Raw genomic sequence first — 21,619 nt, 5'->3', positions numbered from 1 at the left:
CATGTCGTGTGGGGGCAGTTCAAGACACGCAACCTATTAATTAAGTTGTCAGAAAATATGTTAGTTTGGATAGCAATATATTGTACTACATTACCTAAAATTTAATTAGAGCACAGACATGGCAATAACATTTATTTCTATTTTATTTTCATTACAATTCGTACATTCATTTATACTTCTAAATTTTGGTTGGTAAACTTTAGTTAAATACAAGTTTATTACCTGGTTATTACCTGGAATCAAAAGACATACACTTGCATTATAGTATTTGAAAATCCAAAAAATTGTATTCGTAGAGAAAGAAATTTTGAAAATAAGATATGGAGTGCTAGAGTTTGAAAATATTATTGATTCTCGAAGGTGCAGCTTCATTTCTATTAAGGTATGTAATAAAGTTGAAAAAACGCATGTTCTTGAGTACACGAAAATGTACACGAATGAGCTTTTATGCCTCAAATCTAATTTTTTAGTTGATTTGTTGTTAACATAATGCATAATTTAATATTTTGAAGTGAATATTGTAGGTATCAAACATTTATTTATGAATTACAGTAGGACACGAAATCTTAGGTCAACTGTTCTTGAGTGCACAAAATGATACACGAAATATACACGAATTTACTTTCATGCCACAAACATAATTTTTTGATTTATTTATTGTTAATATACTGTAAATTTTAATGTTTTCAGCTGGAAATTATTTGGACCATATTTAGATTTTAGTTACAGTAGCACACGAAATTCCTAAGTTGAATGATCTTGAGCACACGAAGAAGTATACACATAACACTACACAAATGCATTTTTATGCCATAAACCTTGAATTTTGATTGATTTGTAGCTATTGTAATGCATAGTTTAATATTTCAAATTGTACACGAATCTATACATGACTAGAGTTTTTTTTGAGTGCACGAGTCTTTACACAACTAAGGTTTTTCAGTGCACGAGTATGTACACAAAACTATACACGATATGAACACGGTTTATAATTTTTATACACGGTTAGCATTCTTTGTACACGATTTTCATTTTCAATATATTTATAAGTCGTGTAATTTCTTTCAACAGATGGCGTATCGACCTATCATTATACATCATGGCGGTCATTGGGATAGAGCCGAGTACATAGGCGGGGATTGTTTACCTCATTTTTTGTTGATATTTGCGGGTCTTGGGATGCACGTTTGAGCATGTTATGTGCATATTTGTATTATTAAATACTTGCTCAATGGAGTTGTGCTCGTTCTTGTCGGTTTTCAGGGTGTCGAAGTGTTTTTGGCGTTTCGTGAAGTTTTGACCGCATTTTGAAGACTTTCGGAGCCGGCCACCGCCGCCTCACGGCGGCCACCACCTCACGTCGCCCGCCTGCATTCAATTTATCTCATGATGCGAATGAGGTAGGTGGCGGCGCCGTAGGGGGCAGCGGCCTCCCGCGTAAATCCGGCAGTTACGAATTTTGGGTATAAAAACCCATTTTTAGGATTTTTCTTCATCACTCTCGACCCAGCCAGCCCCCAGCTGCGTTTTTTACTGTATTTTCTTAGAATTTTGGTAGGGAGAAACACATTAAAAACTCTCGGATTACGCTAGGTCGTCGTTTCCTTTAATCAATTGTAAGTTCTATCTATTGATTTACCGAATTCTACAAGCTTTCTTGGTTGTTCTTTTCTTAGATAATTAAACATGTTTTGATAATGATATTTAGTATTAATTTATGCTTTGTTAATCTTATCGCCTAGTTAGTATAGTTAGATCGTTGGTTGATTTGTTAGTGTAGTTCTCTGTTGAATTTGTGTTGCTTTTCGTTTACATGTTCTTAAGGATTAATGATGGCTAAAGCTTCCATAGGTTTGAATGCTTGTTTATTTCCCCTGCCTAGATAGTTGTTGCTTTATGATTTTGGGTTTAATTATTGCTTTCTAGATTGTTAGATTAGAACCCTAGTTCTTTATGTTGTCTTATTATTTCCTTTGCCTGCTTCCTATCTCTTGCCTAAATAAATTTATATGCTTTATTTTAATTACGCATTAGCTAATCGAAAAGAGAGTGTCAGACCCAAACTTCTGATTAGAGTGTTTAGGTTTATTTCATGTTTTCTGTGCGTAGCATGATCAGAGCCCTGTTTAGCCTTTCTTGAGAGATAACTTGGGTTAGCTTATCACACTAGGATGACCTCGTACAATTGCGAGTCAATCCCTTAGGTGTTTTGGGTTAAGTCAAATTTTGGCGTCGTTGCCGGGGAAGGCTTTAGGCGTTTGATTATGTTACATTTGTTTTTCGTGTTTATTTTATTTCTTTCTTTTAACTCGGTTATTTTCTCCCTCCGGTGCGTTTGATTTATTTATTAGTGTTGTGTATGCAAGGTCGCAGAAGCTTGAAGAGAAAGCTAGCCCCTTACTACGACAACATTCATCGACCTAGTGAGGTATTGTTTAGCTTGGAGGAGGAGTCCGAGTTCAGTTCGAGAGAAGTTGTGGAAATAGTGACTCACAAGCGAGTCAGTGAGGAGAAAGTTGAGTCCAACTCCACTCTGGAGGACTTTGAGGATTCAAGTTCTGTTAATCTAGAAGAGCCATTAGAGAACGGTGAAGATCGTGAACGAGAGGAAGAAGACGTACACTCCAATCCTGATCAAGAAGTTATGGCAGAAAGGAATGTGCAATACATGGGAGATTTTGTCCGACCTGTCATAGAGACCACGAACTCAGCTATTGTGCTCCCCGTTGCAGTCAAGAATCACAACCTAAAGCCCAATGATTCAAATCTGCTTCCCCTCTTCTATGGGTTGCTGAAGTTCATCCGAGACTGTTTACCTCGTTTTTGGGTGGTATTTGCGTGTTTTTCTGCTGTGCATTCGAGCATGTTTTGTATCTTTTTGCTCTATTTTTCACGTGCTCGATGACTTTTTGGGTGTGCTACTGTCGTGTGCAGGAATCGAGAATTGTTAAGCGTTTTTGGCATCGTGGGAGCAATTTTTGGAGTCAGGCTCACGGCGGCCGCCGTCGAGACGCCGGCCGCGGCCCCACGGCGCGGGCCGTGCAATTTTTGGAGAGATCAGCGAAGGCTACTCACGGCGGCGCCATCCCACGGCGGCCGCCGTCCCTGGCGTTTCGGCAGTTACGTTTTCTTCCATATAAAAGCCGATTTTTAGGGTTTTTCACGCTACTTTCTCCCTGCAGAACCAGGACCAGTTTCGGCATCCCCCGGGCCCCCCTCGGGGCCCCTACTGAGCTTCCCTTTACCCACCTTTGTACATATTCTTTTCTTTCTTTTCTTTCCCGTTTCATGCTTTTTTTTCTTGTGGGTTTTGTGGTTGCTCGTTTTACAGGTTCTTGGTCGCCGCTCTCCCTACCGCCGTCGCCGTGTTTGGCTGCACTCCTACTCAGGGACGATCTCTAACTTTCTATTTATTGTGCCCTGAGGACAGTGCAAGTTTTTCTCTGTGGGGGAGGGGCATTATTCGTTTGTGGGGGTGTTGTGGTTTTGTCTTTGGTCATACTGTTGAGTGTGCTGCATGTGGGTTTATGATGCTTTATCACTACATTGCATGCTTGGTTGTGGTACCTCGCTTGCTTGTTTTGGGGCGAATGGTCCCCTCGTCTTGTTTTCTTGCTTGTTTTTAAGTGCATCGCATGTTGATAGTGGTTCACTAGCGATTCTGGGCTGTGATTCGTGTTGTTTGTTGTCCTTGTCTTTTATGATTGATTTGTTCCCAATGTGGTGTAATTAGTTTAAGGTTTAGATGCAACACCCTGATGAGCAACTCTTGACGTGATTTGTCCGGTAGATGCTAGGGGGAGTGTTTTCAGTGAAATATCCTAATATCTTTCTCTGAGTTGAAATGTTTGGTTGGTTGTTGAGTTTTTGATAGCTCTGGGTCTCTGCTCCTCTAATGGCTTCATTATGAGCATGGAAAACCACATGAGAATATTTTGGATCACCTCCAAAAGTTCAATCTCGTGAATTATGGCCTATCAATTAAGAGCAAAAATAACTTGACCCAAAAAAGAAGAAGAGAAGTGTAATGTGAAAAAAATGAAAGAATATGAAAAAGGAACGAGATATGATTATAAAGGAAATTGCATTAGGAAATTCACCCGTAGCGGAGAATTGGGTCTGATCGGATTGAGTGGTATCATCTTGTTGTTGCATTTTAAACCTTAACTTTGAACACCTGATTGGGGACATTGATATCTTGAAAGACTTGGATTGGTTGTGTTTTGCTTGGTGAGAAGAATCGCTTGTGGATTTTCTGTCGATGTTGTGATTGTTGCTTGAGGACAAGCAAGGATTTAAGTGTGGGGGGTTGTTTACCTCGTTTTTGGGTGGTATTTGCGTGTTTTTCTGCTGTGCATTCGAGCATGTTTCGTATCTTTTTGCTCTATTTTTCACGTGCTCGATGACTTTTTGGGTGTGCTACTGTCGTGTGCAGGAATCGAGAGTTGTTAAGCGTTTTTGGCATCGTGGGAGCAATTTTTGGAGTCAGGCTCACGGCGGCCGCCGTCTGACGGCGGCCGCCATCGAGACGCCGGCCGCTGCCCCACGGCGCGGGCCGTGCAATTTTTGAAGAGATCAGCGAAGGCTACTCACGGCGGCGCCGTCCCACAGCGGCCGCCGTCCCTGGCATTTCGGCAGTTACGTTTTCTTCCATATAAAAGCCGATTTTTAGGGTTTTTCACGCTACTCTCGATCCCAGCAGCCTCTAGGGCGATTTCCACACTTTTTCCTTGGTTTTTAGAGATTCTAAACATCAACAATTGCTCTTGGATTCATTGGATCACCGTTTTTGTCAATTTACATTCCATCGGATTAGTTTACTTGGATCGTACGTTTTGTAAGAACTCACTTGATTCTCTTTAGTTTATTTGAATCATTTGGTTTGTCTCAGTTTTTGTTTATGCTTTTGATGATTGATAAATCTTAGATTATTTTCTATAACGTGGATGATCGTTGATAACTTAAGTATTTGGTTGTTCTGTGTTGATCGCTGCGAATGTTCTTTGATTGTTTGTTAAGAAATCTTTTTTTAAAATAAATGTTTGATCCTGCATTCATGCCTAGGTAGTGATTATTCGTTGTTAACGGGTTTATGATCGTTCGGTTTGGCGTACTAGATTATAACCCTAGTTTGATAGGTTTAATGTTTAATGTTCAATCTCTACGTTTTTAGTTACTACATATCTATTGCATAGCTAATGTTTATTGCTTTCTTCCGTTTAGGTCTTGGTGATTAGAGAGCGAGATAGTGCCAGACCCAACTACCCGATTAGAGTGTTTAGGTTTTCATTCAGTTTCTTGTGAGTAACACAATTAGAGCCCTGCTAAGCCTTCCGTGTGAGACGACTTGAGTCACCTTACTGCCCTAGAACGACCTCGTATAAATTCGAGTCCATCCGCTAGGTGTTTTGGATGAGTCAGCGTGGCAGCGGTGGTTGTGATGGAGAGTGAGGGAAGTGGTGGTGGAGAGTGTTGGCGGTGGGATGGGCGGTTGGTGGTGGTGGGATGGAGGTTGGTGGTGGTGGTGAGTGTGGGCGGTTGGTGGTGGTGGGATGTGGTGGTGGTGAGTGTGGGCGGCGTGTGGTGGTGATGTGTTTTGGTGAAGGAAGGGAGAGAGAGAAGTGGGAGGTGGAAGAGAGGGGGGGCGGGTGGCTGATGGTGGGGAGGAAAAGGTAGGGTTTAGTTTTTATAGTGAGGTGGCGGGCTGGGCTGGGCTGGGAGGAACGGGCTGGGGGTGACGGCGGCCGCCGTGGCACGGCGCCGCTGTGCACCCCCTTCAGGGTTTTTGGCGAAATTGGGGGTGACGGCGCCGCCGTGCACCCCTTTTGGGGTTTTGTGGCAGGGTTGGTGTGGGTGTGACGGCGCCTGCCATGGCACGGCGGCGCCGTGGACGGCGGCCGCCATGGGACAGCTCCACCGTCCCCCCCCTTCGGGTTTTTGGTTGGTTTTGCGCCCAGCAGCTCATTCTCGCCTCCTTTCAGCTCGGTGGGAGCCCGGTAAGCCTACTTCCTGCACCACCACAATAAAACACTAGTGAAAACCCAATTAAAAACCAGCAAAAGCGTGAGAAAACACCTCAAGAACACACTCCACACAAAACGGAAGGGAAAAAGAAAGGAAAGAAACGTGGGTTGCCTCCCACGAAGCACTCTAGTTAAGGTCGAGAGCTCGACGGTATAAAGCTTGTTAAAGCACCGGATCGTGGAGAACTTGAGACTCCACTACTACGGCAAAAACTTCGTGCTCCAAGTAGGGCTTCACCCGATGCCCATTGACTGTAAACTGCTCATCGGTGCCTTCCTTAGTCAACACCACGACTCCATGGTTGAGTACTTCTTTGATGATGAAGGGGCCAATCCAGCGGGACTTGAGTTTTCCCGGAAAGAGTTTCAACCGTGAGTTGAACAACAGTACTTTCATGCCCGGGTGGAAGTCCTTTTGCACAACGCGACGATCATGCATTTTCTTCACTTTATCCTTGTAGATGCGCGCGTTCTCATATGCTTCATTACGCAACTCATCCAGCTCTTCCATCTGTAAGGCTCGGTGTTTCCCTGCGGACCGAAGGTCTAAATTTGCAGCCTTGATAGCCCAATAAGCGCGATGCTCGATCTCGACCGGTAAATGGCAAGCTTTGCCATACACAAGACGGTAGGGACTCATCCCAAGAACTCCTTTGAAAGCGGTCCGATATGCCATAAGGCATCCGAGAGCTTGATGGACCAATCCTTGCGCAATGGTTGCACGGTCTTTTCAAGTATGCCCTTGATTTACCGGTTGCTGGTTTCGGCTTGCCCCGAGGTCTGCGGATGATAAGGAGTTGCAACCTTATGGGTGATGCCATTTTTTCGCATGAGCTTCTGAAACAATTTGTTGCAGAAGTGTTTCCCCCCATCACTAATGATGGCACGGGGGAACCCAAAATGGCACAAAATGTTCTCCTGCACAAACTTGAGGACAACATTAGCATCACAAGTCCTCGTGGGGATTGCCTCAACCCACTTGGACACATAATTAACTGCCAATAAAATGTACTCAAAGCCGTAAGAAATGGGAAACGGCCCCATGAAATCGATGCCCCATACATCGAAAATTTCGACAACTAAAATGTTAGTTAGGGGCATCTCATTCCTACGGCCAATATTTCCCACTCGTTGACAAATATCGCAAGCTAGATAAAACGAATGAGCATCCTTAAAGAGAGATGGCCAATACAAACCAGATTGGAGCACTTTGTGGGCCGTCTTTTGTCCGCCGAAATGGCCTCCACAATGAGCGTCATGACACCACTGTAAGACGCGTTGTTGCTCCTCGTTGGGCACGCACCTTCGTATCACTTCGTTCTTTCCCAACTTGAACAAGTAGGGATCCTCCCAATAGTATTGCCTGCAAAGAGACAGAAAACGCTTCCTCTCTTGGGAAGTGAGGTTAGGTCGGAGTTCTCTGCAAGCAAGATAATTGACAATATCTGCAAACCACGGGACCGAAGTCAATGCGTATGCATGCTCAAATGGGAAAGACTCATGAATAGCAACATCGTTTGACTCAACCTCATTTTGTTCAAGTCTAGACAAGTGATTGGCCACAGAGTTTTCACTCCCCTTCCTATCCTTAATCTCAACATCAAATTCTTGCAACAACAAAATCCAACAGATAAGACGTGGCTTGGCTTGGGACTTAGTCAACAAATATCTTAGTGCCGCATGATCACTATGGACGATTACTTTAGAACCAATAATATAAGTACGAAACGTGTCTAAAGCAAAAACCACAGCAAGCAACTCTTTTTCAGTGGTGGTGTAATTGACTTGTGCACTATTCAAGGTCAAGCTAGCATAGTAAATCACACGCAACATCTTATCAACACGTTGACCAAGAACCGCTCCCACAGCGGAGTTTGATGCATCACACATAATTTCAAAAGGCATTGCCCAATCGGGTGCAACCACAATTGGAGCCGTGCTCAACTTAAACTTTAACAACTCGAAAGCACGCATGCAAGAATCATTGAATTCAAAAGGCACATCTTGGGCAAGTAAACGGCATAAAGGTTGGCTAATCTTAGAAAAGTCCTTAATGAAACACCGGTAAAACCCGGCATGACCTAGGAAACTTCTAATCCCTTTCACATCAATAGGTGGAGGCAACTTTTGGATGACCACCACCTTGGCTTTATCGACCTCTATACCATTTTTAGACACGACGTGGCCAAGAACAATGCCACTAGTCACCATGAAGTGACTCTTCTCCCAACTTAAGGTCAACCCACTAATTATGCACCTTTGCAACACCACATCAATTTTCGACAAGCAATCACTAAAAGAGCAACCAAACACGGAAAAATCATCCATAAAAATTTCAACAAAATCACCTATCATTTATGCGAAGATCGACATCATGCACTGTTGGAAAGTCCTCGGTGCATTGCACAATCCGAACGGCATCCTCTTCCATGCAAAGGTGCCGAAAGGAGTGGTGAATGCTGTCTTGTCTTGGTCCTCTGGTGCAATGGCTATTTGGTAGTACCCTGAAAGACCATCAAGAAAACAATAGAAGTTATGACCAGCTAAATGATCGAGCATTTGATCAATAAAAGGGAGGGGAAAATGGTCCTTTTTGGTAGCAGCATTCAATTTCCTATAGTCGATGCACATGCGCCACCCCGTCACGGGGCGGGTTGGCACCAACTCTTGATTGTCATTTAGGATGACTGTGATCCCTCCTTTCTTCAGCACCATATGCACTGGACTGACCCACTCACTATCGGCGATTGGGTAGATGATCCCCTCCGCCAATAGCTTGAGGATTTCTTTGCGTACCACCTCCATGAGGACAGGGTTCAATCTCCTTTAGCCATCTCACTTGGGCATCGCTCCTTCCTCAAGGTGGATCCTGTGCATGCAAGTGGCGGGGCTAATGCCTTTAATATCGGCAAGACCCCATCCGAAAGTCTTCCAGAATGGGGTTGGAAGTGATCCTCTCTTCACAGTCTTCCTCTCGAAACTGTGATTCCACAAGGTTTCTCGAACTGGACTCGGACTCCTCCTCCAGGCTTGAAAGGATTTCACGGGGTCGATGTATGTTGTGGAATCACAGTTTCGAGAGGAAGAATGTGAAGAGAGGATCACTTCCAACCCCGTTGAGGATTCACACTCAGTTGACTTAGAAGACCCGTTAGAGAACGATGAAGGGCGTGAGCAAGAAGAAGAAGAAGTTCGTCCCAATCCTTACCAAGAAGCCATGGCGGAACATAATATACAGTACATGGGAGACTTTTCCAGGCCAGTTATTGGGAACACTAGTACTTCGGCGATAGTGCTTCTCACGGCAGTCCGAAATTATAATCTGAAGCCCAACGATTCAAACCTGCTTCCGCTCTTTCATGGGATGCCAAGTGAGGATGCCTTGCAATTCATCCGTAACTTCTGCACTCAAGTGCAGACTTTCCCACTGTTGGAACTCACCGAGGATCAGTTGAGACTCAAGTGCTTACCTTATGCACGCAAGGACCGGGTTAGGACGTGGTTACTGTCCCTGCCGCCAAACTCCATCACCACATGGGGAGAGGCATGCGAGAAGTTCATGCTCAAGTATTACCCTAATCACAAGACACAGGAGATTAGGACTCAAATAATGAACTTCATACAAGGAGCTGACGAGCCTCTCCACGAGGCTTGGGAGAGATTCCAAGAGCTCCTCCGCCAGTGCCCACAGCACCAGTTAGCACCCGTCATGTTGATGCAGTTCTTCTATGACGGATTGATTCAGACGGCACAGTTTATGGTGGACAGTACCGCAGGGGGCAACATTGCCCGGAAGACAGCTGATGAGCTCAAGGAGATTTTCAACACCCTTGCCGCGAGTTTTCAACAAAAGTCAGTCAGAGAAAGTAGGGTTGAAGCCAATGCAGTAGCCCCCAACAATGAGCTTCAAAAGCAGGTAGCAGACTTGATGAGGCAAGTTCAGCACCTAAGAATGAACCAGGTGGAGACTCCACCCGTTCAAGCACCGCCAGCAGAAGGTTGCGGCATATGTGGCGATTTTGGCCATGGAACCAACGAGTGCCATCGAATGGGGGAATTCACACCTGAAGAGGAGGCAGAAGTCTATGCTGCTCAGGGCTACCCGGGGAGGCCTCAATTTGAACAGAGGCCCATGTTCAATCAAGGGCAACAAAGCTTTAACTCGGGTTGGAGAACTCAGCAGAATTCTGGATGGAAGAACCAAGCTCCTGGCCAAGGGTCAGGATCAAACCAAGGCAATCAGTTCCGCCGACCTCTTCAGCAATTTGGGTATCAGAACCAGCAGCAGTTCTACCCACCTCAACAGTAGTTCCCCTTTCCTCAACAGCAGACTTACCCTCAAGCGTATCAGCAACAGCAACCCCAGCAGTATCCTCAGCAGTATCAGCAGTTCCCTATGCAACAAGGAAATTTTCAGCAGCAGCAGCAATACCAGCATGCCCCTTAACAGTTTCAGAAACAAGCTCAACCGCAGAATTCGACTCTTGAGGACACGATGAAATCTTTTATAGAGATGACCAAACAGAGCATGGAGTCGCAGTCTGCTACAATCAAGCGTCTTAAGACAACCGTGGGGCAGCTCTCTGGGACCTTGAACCAGATGCAACAGCAGCAACAACCGGGGAAACTCCATGGACAAGGATTGCAACCTCACCAAGCTCAAGCAGTCACTGTTTTACGCAGTGGAAAGGTGGTGAACAATAAACTGGAAGCCCCTGTGGAAGAGCCCCCTAAGGAAACCCACATGGAGGAGCAAGTACAGAAGCCGCCGCAGCCAAGAGAGGAGGAGAAAGAGAAGGAGTCCGAAGTGAAGCTCCACAAGGCTGCCAAGCCATATAAGCCACCGGTCCCTTACCCAAGCCGATTGAAGAATGAAAAGCTGGACCAACAATTCACCGATTTCTACAACATGTTGGCAAAGGTGAATGTGAACTTGCCTTTGCTGGATGTGATCAGGAATGTCCCAGCTTATTTGAAGTTCTTTAAGGAGTTGGCTTCCAAGAAGAGGAGGTTCGAGGACAACGAGAAAATCTTGGTGTCCGAGGTTGCAAACTCCATAATGCAACAGCCCTTACCGACCAAGCAACGAGACCCAGGTAGTTTTGTGATTAATATTGGCTTGGGAAATGGTAAGGAGGCCTCGGGGATGTTAGATTTGGGGGCTGGAATCAATTTAATGCCTTACTCTATTTTCAAGCAATTAGAGTTAGGAAACTTGAAACCCACTCGTATGTGTTTGCAATTAGCCGATAGGTCGGTGAGGTATCCTCATGGGGTAGTTGAGGATATCCTTGTTAGAGTGGGTGGTTTGATCGTACCTGTTGATTTTGTCGTCTTGGAGATAGGAGAGGTACATGAAAATGGCAAAGAACATACTCTATTGCTAGGAAGACCATTCATGGCAACTACTAACACATTGATAGATGTTAAAAATGGCACCATTAAAATGACTGTGTTAGGAGAGTCAGTGTCTTTCTCTGTACATCATAATCGAGCCATGCATGCCATCATCTTCACTAATGAATGTTCTTATATTGATGCTATTGATGGCTTGGCCGAGATGTTCTTTGTGCAGGAGCAAGAAGTTGTTGAGGTTTTTGCAGGGTCCGCGGACATGGAGGAGTTTGCCCGTGAAGCCAAAGAAAGAGAACGGGCCCGCAAGGCTAAGCTCCCCATCGATGAGGCCGTGGTAATTGACTATGCCACGAAGAGTAAGCTGACGTTGGAACTCAAGGAGCTCCCCAAGAACCTCAAGTATGTATACTTGGAAGGAGAGGTGGAAAAACCCGTGATCATATCTGCCGAGCGGTTGTTTACCTAGTTTTTGGGTGGTATTTGCGTGTTTTTCTGCTGTGCATTCGAGCATGTTTCGTATCTTTTTGCTCTATTTTTCACGTGCTCGATGACTTTTTGGGTGTGCTACTATCGTGTGCAGGAATCGAGAGTTGTTAAGCGTTTTTGGCATCGTGGGAGCAATTTTTGGAGTCAGGCTCACGACCGCCGCCATCTGACGGCGGCCGCCGTCGAGACTCCGGGCGCGGCCCCACGGCGCGGGCCGTGCAATTTTTGGAGAGATCAGCGAAGGTTACTCACGGCGGCGACGTCCCACGGCGGCCGCCGTCCCTGGTGTTTCGGTAGTTACGTTTTCTTCCATATAAAAGCCGATTTTTAGGGGTTTTCACGCTACTCTCGATCCCAGCAGCCTCTAGGGCGATTTCCACACTTTTTCCTTGGTTTTTAGAGATTCTAAACATCAACAATTGCTCTTGGATTCATTGGATCATCGTTTATGTCAATTTACATTCCATCGGATTAGTTTACTTGGATCGTACGTTTTGTAAGAACTCACTTGATTCTCTTTAGTTTATTTGAATCATTTGGTTTGTCTCAGTTTTTGTTTATGCTTTTGATGATTGATAGATCTTAGATTATTTTCTATAACGTGGATGATCGTTGATAACTTAAGTATTTGGTTGTTCTGTGTTGATCGCTGCGAATGTTCTTTGATTGTTTGTTAAGAAATCTTTTTTTAAAATAAATGTTTGATCGTGTATTCATGCCTAGGTAGTGATTATTCGTTGTTAACGGGTTTATGATCGTTCGGTTTGGCGTACTAGATTATAACTCTAGTTTGATAGGTTTAATGTTTAATGTTCAATCTCTACGTTTTTAGTTACTACATATCTATTGCATAGCTAATGTTTATTGCTTTCTTCCGTTTATGCCTTGGTGATTAGAGAGCGAGATAGTGCCAGACCCAACTACCCGATTAGAGTGTTTAGGTTTTCATTCAGTTTCTTGTGAGTAACACAATTAGAGCCCTGCTAAGCCTTCCGTGTGAGACGACTTGAGTCACCTTACTGCCCTAGAACGACCTCGTATAAATTCGAGTCCATCCGCTAGGTGTTTTGGATGACTCAGAGACTTCTGCACCGAAGTGCAAACCTTCCCATTGTTGGACCTCACAGAGGAGCAGCTGAAGCTTAAGTGCCATATGCATTTAAGGATCGGGCGAGGGCGTGGCTGCTATCTCTGCCGCCAAACTCTATAACCACTTGGGGAGAGGCGTGTGAGAAGTTCATGCTGAAGTACTACCCGAATCACAAGATACAGGAGATCAGAGCTCAAATCATGAACTTCATCCAAGGGGCTGATGAGCCTTTTCATGAGGCTTGGGAGAGATTTCAAGAGCTCCTCCGCCAGTGCCCGCAGCACCAACTGACCCATGTGATGTTGATGCAATTTTTCTATAACAGACTGGTGCAGCCTGCCCAATTCATGGTGGATAGCACTGCAGGAGGCAATATTGCAAGGAAGACTACAAACGAGCTCAATGAAAATTTTAAGACTTTAGCTGTGAGCTCCCAACAAAAGATAGTCCGTGGAAGAAAGGCAGAGGCTAGTGCAGTGGCACCCAATTATGAGCTCCAAAAGCAGATGGCCAACATGATGAGAGAGTTGCAGCAACTGAAGATTACCAAGGTGGAAACTCCTTCTACCCACCAACCGAATGTTAAGAGTTGCGGCATCAGTGGTGATTATGGCCATGGAGCCAACGAGTGTCATAGGATGGGCGAGCGTACTTATGAAGGATGAGTAGAACTCTTTGCTGCACAAGGGTATTCGGGAAGGCAGCACCAAGGACACATGCAAGGACATGGGTAGAGTTCTCAATTTTATCAAGTCCAGCAGCCTATGGGTTATCATAACCAGCAGCAATTCTGCCCACCTCTGCAGGCTGCAGCAGTTTCCCACGCAACAAGGGAATTTCCAACAGTCGCAGCAGTTCTACCCTGCTCAGCAGCACCAACCTCCAGGCCCTTTATTTGAGGATCAAATGCAAGCTTTCATGCAAGCTAGCAAACAGGTGATGGAGGCTCAGAGTGCTATCATCAAGCGCCTCGAGACTACAGTTGGGCAACTAACGGGGGCCTTAAATCAGCTGCAGCAACAACAACCTACTGGAAAGTTCCCAAATCAGGACCAACAGTCGCATCAAGCTCATGCCATGGCGGTAGTCAAGAAAAATGATCCAATAACCATGGAGAAATGGAGAAGTAAAACTGTGGAAGCAATCAAGGCTACCAGTGCTCCAGTGAGCCACTACCATCCGTCACTGTTGCACCAGACCAACCACCACCCAAGCAAGGAGATCCAGGTAGCTTTATTTTTTATATTAGTTTAGGTGGGGTTGAAACGATTTTGGGAATGCTTGATTTGGGGGGCGGCAGTCAATTTGATGTCATTTGATATTTTTGAGAAATTAGGTAATAAAGAGGTAAAATGCACGAATATGAAGATAGAGCTAGCTGACGACTCCATTAGTAGCCCACGGGGCCTCGTTGAGGATGTTGAGGTTGTTGTGAGGGGGATTAGAGTTTTGGCTGATTTTGGTGTCCTTGATGTGGGAAAAGGGATTAGAGGAGAGAATGAGCATCTTGTTTTGCTTGGCCGACCTTTTATGGCCACCACCCATACTCGTATTGACGTGAGTACTGGAACTCTAAGTATGGTGGGGCCAGGGAGGTCGGTAACTTTCTCTGTGTTTGACAAGAAATCTCCTACTCGCACTCCCTTATTGCAAGACTGCTCGTATGTTGAGATATTTGATGCTTTGGATGAGAACTGTATTGTGCAGGATTTCCTTTATAAGTTGCAGAAGGAGGATGAGATCGTGCAAGAATTCCTTGCTAACTTGCAAGATGAAAGTGAGATTGAGCAAGAATCCCTTGCCAACTTGCAGCAGGAGGAGAAGATCGTGCATGAATTTCTTGCTAACTTGCAAGACGAAAGTGAGATTGAGCAAGAATTCCTTGCCAACTTGCAGGATGAGACTGACATGGAGCAGGAATTTCTGGATAAGCTGCAATAAAAGGATGATATAGAGCAGGGCTTTCTGTGTGCCTTGCTACGTGAAGATAAGCTTGATGAAGTTGTGTCACTCGATCTCCTTAGATGTGTGGATAAGAGACCATCTAATGATATGAGCATGGAGTGCTCATTTGGAGGACCCGTAGTTGCAATTCAAGAAGATGTGTTTACAAGGGCGCTAAGGCAGCTGGAGCTTTAATCGGACTTTGGTTAAGAGGTCCTCTTAGTCGGGCTAGCGACTTAAAAACTAGCGCTGCATGGATTGTTTTTTCTTGTTTTTATTTTTCTTTGGGTTTGTGTTTCTGTTGCTTCTGTTGTTTGGTGCAGGTTGGTGCGTTAGGGATTGTCTGTTATGTGGATGAGAAATAGGCGGGCATTGTGGGATGCTATGGGCTCACCACCTGGATCAGTATTCAGGGAAGTTTTCCACTTTCACCTCTCTTTTTGTGAGCACTGAGGACAGTGCTAGATTTTAAGTGTGGGGGGAGGGGGGGTTTGTTGGTATTTGTGGATCCTGTGGGTGCCTTTTTGTTGTGTTTTTGGGCTTTCTTGTGTGGGGCAAATAGTCCCCCTTTATCTTGATTGCTGATGGGTTCAAGTAATACTGCACACTTTGATGATTTGTTCACAAGTAAATTTCATGAACTGTGTTGGCTTGGTTGATATCTTTGTTTCTCATGCTATGCATATTCCTCGCTTGATGTAAGTTGTTTAATATTTTGGGTGCAACACCCTTATGAGCTACTCTTGACGTGATTTATCCGGTAGATGCTAGAGGGAGTATTTTCTTTGTGATTGCCTACGAACTTATCCCTTGAGTTTGAATATTGGCTTGTTGTGAAGTTTTCTTTAGCTCTGGGTCTCTGCTCCTCTGACGGTTGTGTTATGAGCATGGGAAACCACGTGAGAACATTGTGGATTACATCCAAAAGTGTTGATCTCATGAAATTTGGTCCATCTATTGAGAATTAAATAACATCACCTTGAAAAAGAAAGATGTATAAAATGAGAGTTGGTTTGATTGTTTATCATCTTCAAGTTATGTGGGATTTGATTATAAAGGCAATCACATTAGGAAATTCACCTCTCTAGCGGAGAATTGGATTTGATCGGATTGAATTGTATCATGTGGTTGTTGCTTCTTAAAATCTTAACAATGAACATCTTGTAAGGAATGTAAATGGCTAAGAGACTTAGATTGGTTTGAGTTGTGAATAGTGAGGAATTTTCTTGTGAACTATCTTTTGGTGTATAACTTTGCTTGAGGACAAGCAAAGGATCAAGTGTGGGGGGGTTGTATACCTCATTTTTGGTTGATATTTGCAGGTCTTGGGATGCACGTTTGAGCATGTTCTATGCATATTTGTATTATTGTATACTTGCTCAATGGAGTTGTGCTCGTTCTTGTCGGTTTTTAGGGTGTTGAGGTGTTTTTGGCGTTTCGTGAAGTTTTGACCGCATTTTGAAGACTTTCGGAGCTGGCTACCGCCGCCTCATGACGCCCGCCTGCATTCAATTTATCTCATGATGCGAATGAGGTAGGTGGCGGCGCCGTAGGGGGCGGCCGCCTCCCGCGTAAATCCGGCAGTTACGAATTTTGGGTATAAAACTCATTTTTAGGGTTTTCTTCATCACTCTCGACCCAGCCAGCCCCCAGTTGCATTTTTTACTGTATTTTCTTAGAATTTTGGTAGGGAGAAACACATTAGAAACTCTCTGATTACCGAATTGTAAGTTCTATCTATTGATTTACCGAATTCTACAAGCTTTCTTGGTTGTTCTTTTCCTAGATAATTAAACACGTTTTGATAATGATATTTAGCATTGATTTATGCTTTCTTAATCTTATAGCCTAGTTAGTATAGTTAGATCGTTGGTTGATTTGTTAGTGTAGTTCTCCATTGAATTTGTGTTGCTTTTCGTTTACATGTTCTTTAGGATTAATGATGGCTAAAGCTTCTATAGGTTTGAATGCTTGTTTATTTCCCCTGCCTAGATAGTTGTTGCTTTATGATTTTGGATTTAATTATTGCTTTCTAGATTATTAGATTAGAACCCTAGTTCTTTATGTTGTCTTATTGTTTCCTTTGCCTACTTCCTATCTCTTGCCTACATAAATTTATATGCTTTATTTTAATTACGTATTAGCTAATCGGAGAGAGAGTGTCAGACTCAAACTTCTGATTAGAGTGTTTAGGTTTATTTTCTATTTTTTTGTGCGTAGCATGATCAGAGCCCTGTTTAGCCTTCCTTGAGAGATGGCTTGGGTTAGCTTATCACACTAGGACGACCTCGTACGATTGCGAGTCAATCCCCTTAGGTGTTTTGGGTTGAGTCAGGGATGATGTAGTTGTATTCATGGATGTGCAACAACTTTGTCATGCTAGTCTAATGCGAGAGATTCATGAGCAATTAGACGAAAATGGTCGTTCTGACTATATGGTTTTCTACATATCAAACACCCATGAAAGGAGAAAAGTAAAGGTATCGTTGAAGACTGACATCGATTTGAACCGATTGCTTAAGGTACAAAATAATTATTCAGTTGTGTATGCGATCGAGAAAGGCAAACAGTCCTCAGCTACTGAACACCACATTGATGCGACCTTATATGGTTCACAGCGATCTATAGTCTTGCCCGAGGTGGATGCAATACCTGTAGCTCAGCAGCACAACATGACCTCAACGATGATGAGACTTACACGATGATGCTATGTCTTCAAATGAAGAGGAAGACGAGAGACGACGTAAGGAAATATTAGATTCGGTGAATACTGAATCTTGTGGTTGGAATCGGCAACCGGGACATTGTAACTTCTCATCTGACCATCCATTTAGTAGCGAGGCCCGTACTGGAGCTGACGAGGCAGCGCAAGGAATACGCAATTGGACAATTCCACTCATTGATATTGACATCTAGATGACATTAGGTTGGAGTGAACTATCTGGAGGAATCGGGCAGCTAGTAGTAGGTTCGACATTCCTTACGAAAGATGACTTAACTATTGTAGTGGGATTGTACCATATGGACAATCATGTGGAGTACGCTGTGGATTGATCGAGTACGACGCGTCTAGGGCTTGTTTGCAAACATAATGGTTGTCCGTTTAAACTTCGTGCTGTCAAAAAAGGGTCGATATGGAGGGTAATTAAGTTTGACCCGAGTCATACATGCCACACTAATTTGAATTGTACTACTCCAAGACATGTACCTGCTAAGGTTATTGGCAAGTATTTTTCTCGAAAATTGGTAAGAGAGGGGGTCGTACTTAAGTCAAAAGAGATGGTTAGTGAGATGCAACGACTATTTGGTATTGAGATCAATTACAGATTTGCTCTCCAAGCAAGAAACATTGCAATAGACATGACATATGGAGATTATGATCAGTCTTATCAGATGCTTCCTTCATATTTCCATTTGTTGAGAGAGTCTAATCCACAGACCGTATATGATATTGAGACTGCCCCTAATGGTAAGTTTCAATATATTTTCTTGCTCTTGGACAGAGTATTAATGCTTTCGAGAATCATTTGCGATCGGTCATCGTGGTAGATGGGACCCATCTGAAGGGAAAGAATAAAGGCATTTTGTTTGTCGCTGTGACAAAAGATGGGAACGAGGGAGTGTTTCTTCTTGCAGTTGGGCTTGGCCCAATTGAAAACGATGAGTCATGGACATGGTTTTTCCATCGATTGCGTGTTTATTTTGATCAGTCTGATGATTTGTTGATTGTGTCTGATCAACATAAAAGCATTAAAAATGTTGTGGAATTAGTGTATCCGAATGCGGCCCATGGATTTTGTTATTACCATATACAGAATAATCTTGCACGCTACGGGCAACATGTTGTAGCACTTTTCAAAGCAGCAGCATATACTTATCGATCTGAGGAGTTCGAGAGAAATTTTGCTGCATTGCACATTATGAAACCGGCAGCACACAAACAACTACTTACTGTTGGGGAACTTAGGTGGGTTAGATTGAAGTGCTCTGTACGATGTACCGGTTTTATGACGTCAAATGCAGCTGAGAGTTTGAATAGTCGATTATTGTGGGCTCGATGTCTACCAATTTGCTCATTGCTTGAGTCCTTTCGAACTATCGTAGAAAAATGGTTTGACGAACGACGAGCCACTGCTGCTGCACGATCGCATGAATTGACTGAGGTGGTGTCATCTAAGGTGCAGGTGGGTGTGGAACAAGGGCACCGCTTAGTTGTTCGTGGAACTACCACGCATATGTTTACAGTTGAGGAAGAAAACACATACTTTGTGGTCGACCTTGAGAACCAGACATGTGAGTGTCGTGAGTTTGAGTTGGACGAGATCCCTTATCGTCACGCTTGCGCTGCTATAAGGTACGTTTGGATTTTAACTCACTTAAAGCTCGTTCAAAGACATTTTGTGAAACATGTTACATTAACAATCTTCATTAACACTTAATGTATTTTGGTACTGAAACATGCTATGCAATTTTGTAGCTTTTCTTTTTTGAAATTCATTTGAATTATTTGAAATCTCGTAGTATTAGTTTGTCATAATCTTATTATTTATCTTATTTTATCTTACTTGTTTACCATCTAATTTCAAATAATTCAATTGAATTATTCGAATCACATTTTACGTCTAATTATGTTTCCCTAAGCACATTAGACTTTCACGCATATGTCAAGTCTATAAAATTCAAACTTTTATTTTTTGATCGGAATTTGACAATATGAGAAATTTTAACTGAAACAATAATTGAAAGAATTGATACTTGTTTACTAAATACTAAGTGTTGAAAATCAATTATAGATAGCAATTACGTGATGCATTAATATGATTTTGGTTAAATCAATTCTAGATTTGATACTTGTTTACTAAATACTAAGTGTTCAAAAAAATCTTATATTTTTATAAATAAATAAAAAATCTAAGATATGTAATAATTATATTTAGGTTAAATATCATATTAAATCTTAAATTATATATATTTATACAAATGTTTCGAACTATAAGAAATATTTTTTTAAATCCCAAACTATTAGGTTTGTATAAAAAATCTCCCCCTTCTATTCTAGCAAATGGGGAATTTAACTCTTCTCTTTTTTTGGGGGGATGCTATATAAGTAATGTATTTGAAAGCTAACTTTTTCTTTTTCGTATATTTTTCTATCGTTAGGTGTGCTGGTTTAAACGTCACTGATTTTGTGGGCCGATATTTCAAACAATATCCATTGTTGGAGACTTATGCAGTTCGCATCGCGCCCATACCATATCCAACACCGTGGAATGTGCCGAAAGGAGTATCATCGTATATTGTCACGCCCCCAATTATCAAACGTCAGTCAAGTCGTCCTAATATGCATTTCTGAAAATTTTCTTGAGGTTGAATTTTGATGCCTTCACCGGAGATGGTGATCGATTGAGCCCTATAGAAATTATCAGAGCCGCATTGACTAAGTTTCCCGAGGATCTTGCTAGTTAAGACAACCTGCGCTGGTTGGCCTTAACTATTGTTTCGCCGGTGAGGCAAACGAGCTACGTCGTTTTGAATTCGCCGAGAATCCAAGAAAACTATCTTCTATTCCTTGCATCACAATACCCAACGGATATTGACTCAACTAGAAATACCTCTAGATTGACTTGCAATAGGACAAGGACATTCTAGCAGTGGTAAGTTAACTCGATGTCGTCTCTCAAGCAAGATCTTAAAGGGCTTTTAATTATGTCATGGGAAAACAACCGACGAGAGTCCCAGCATCGCCGCCAAGCACCTACCAAACGCAACAAGACCTAGGACGACCCCAGCCATCCTAATAGAAAGGAGATAACACTCCCAAATTCAGCTCATCAATGACGGAAGCAGCTGAATTCAAAACATAGATAGGGCAAAACAGCATGAATCTTGTAACAGCAATCCACCATAAAAAGACTTGAAACAACCGTTGGTCAGCTTTCCGGCACTTTGAACCAAATTCAGTAGCAACAGCAGCCCGGAAAATTTCATGGCCAACCCTTGCAGACTGACCAGGCTCAAGCTATCACTGTTCTTCGCAGTGGTAAGATGGTTGATAATAAAGTGGACGTACCAGAGCAGACCAAGATTCCAGAGCAGACCAGAGAATCAGAGCAGATTCGCATACCAGAGTAGACCAGAATGCCAGAGCTGAGCAATCCATCTCTGCAGAATCCAGCTCTGCAGACTCCAGCTCTGCAGACTCCAGCTCTACAGAATCCAGCTTTGCAGACTTCAGCTCTGCAGAATCCAGCTCTGCAGAATCCAGCTCTGCAGACTTCAGCTCTGCAGATGTGACAACCCGCTCTTTTAAACAGTATGCATATCTAATTACCTTCGCGTGTTTAAGACCGCGACGAGAATCTTTGAGTCGATGAACTATTAGTACTCAGTTATAACCAACTTAGCAAAGTTGTGTTATTTATCAAGATGGAGTTTATTTCATGATGTTACTAAGTCGTGAATTATTTCTGACTTTGAAGCTAATTAAATCTACGGATTTAATTTGAGTATTAGGATGACGAACGAATTAAATCTACGGATTTAATTTAGCATGTATCGATTTTATCAGAAACGCGAAACCAGTATTTCTAATACAGAGAGAGAGCAACACTGAAGGTTTTTACTTAGATCTTTTTAGATCACTTCACCACTCACGCCACCCAATCCCAACACTTGCCAACGCCACAAGTAAAGGAAAGAAGGAAAAATGGAGAAAAGAAAA

At 43.2% G+C, this 21,619-nt stretch overlaps 2 protein-coding genes across 2 annotated transcripts; one reads left to right on the top strand and one right to left on the bottom strand.

The window, feature by feature from the left end:
- Positions 1-6,186: 6,186 nt before the first annotated feature.
- LOC131023100 (uncharacterized) lies at positions 6,187-6,699 on the bottom strand. Its single transcript, XM_057952644.1, has one exon. The coding sequence runs from the start codon at positions 6,697-6,699 to the stop codon at positions 6,187-6,189; it is 513 nt and encodes a 170-aa protein (XP_057808627.1).
- Positions 6,700-18,177: 11,478 nt separating this feature from the next.
- Positions 18,178-20,251, top strand: LOC131023099 (uncharacterized). Its single transcript, XM_057952643.1, has 3 exons — positions 18,178-18,339; positions 18,402-19,252; positions 20,059-20,251. Exons 1-3 carry the CDS (start codon positions 18,178-18,180, stop codon positions 20,249-20,251), a joined length of 1,206 nt encoding a protein of 401 aa, XP_057808626.1.
- The last annotated feature ends 1,368 nt before the right edge of the window (positions 20,252-21,619 follow it).

Source organism: Salvia miltiorrhiza, chromosome 4 (assembly GCF_028751815.1).
Source record: "Salvia miltiorrhiza cultivar Shanhuang (shh) chromosome 4, IMPLAD_Smil_shh, whole genome shotgun sequence".
NCBI classification, from domain to species: Eukaryota; Viridiplantae; Streptophyta; class Magnoliopsida; order Lamiales; family Lamiaceae; genus Salvia; species Salvia miltiorrhiza.
The sequence above is the reverse complement of the archived record's forward strand: the minus strand, read 5'-3'. Positions and strand labels throughout refer to the sequence as shown.

Coding starts and splice junctions, on each gene's coding strand:
- LOC131023100 (XM_057952644.1), bottom strand. CDS start 6,699: ATGGCATATCGGACCGCTTTCAAAGGAGTTCTTGGGATGAGTCCCTAC.
- LOC131023099 (XM_057952643.1), top strand. CDS start 18,178: ATGGTTAGTGAGATGCAACGACTATTTGGTATTGAGATCAATTACAGA. Junction 18,340..18,401: donor GAGAGTCTAATCCACAGACC/GTATATGATATT, acceptor GCTCTTGGACAG/AGTATTAATGCTTTCGAGAA. Junction 19,253..20,058: donor CACGCTTGCGCTGCTATAAG/GTACGTTTGGAT, acceptor TTCTATCGTTAG/GTGTGCTGGTTTAAACGTCA.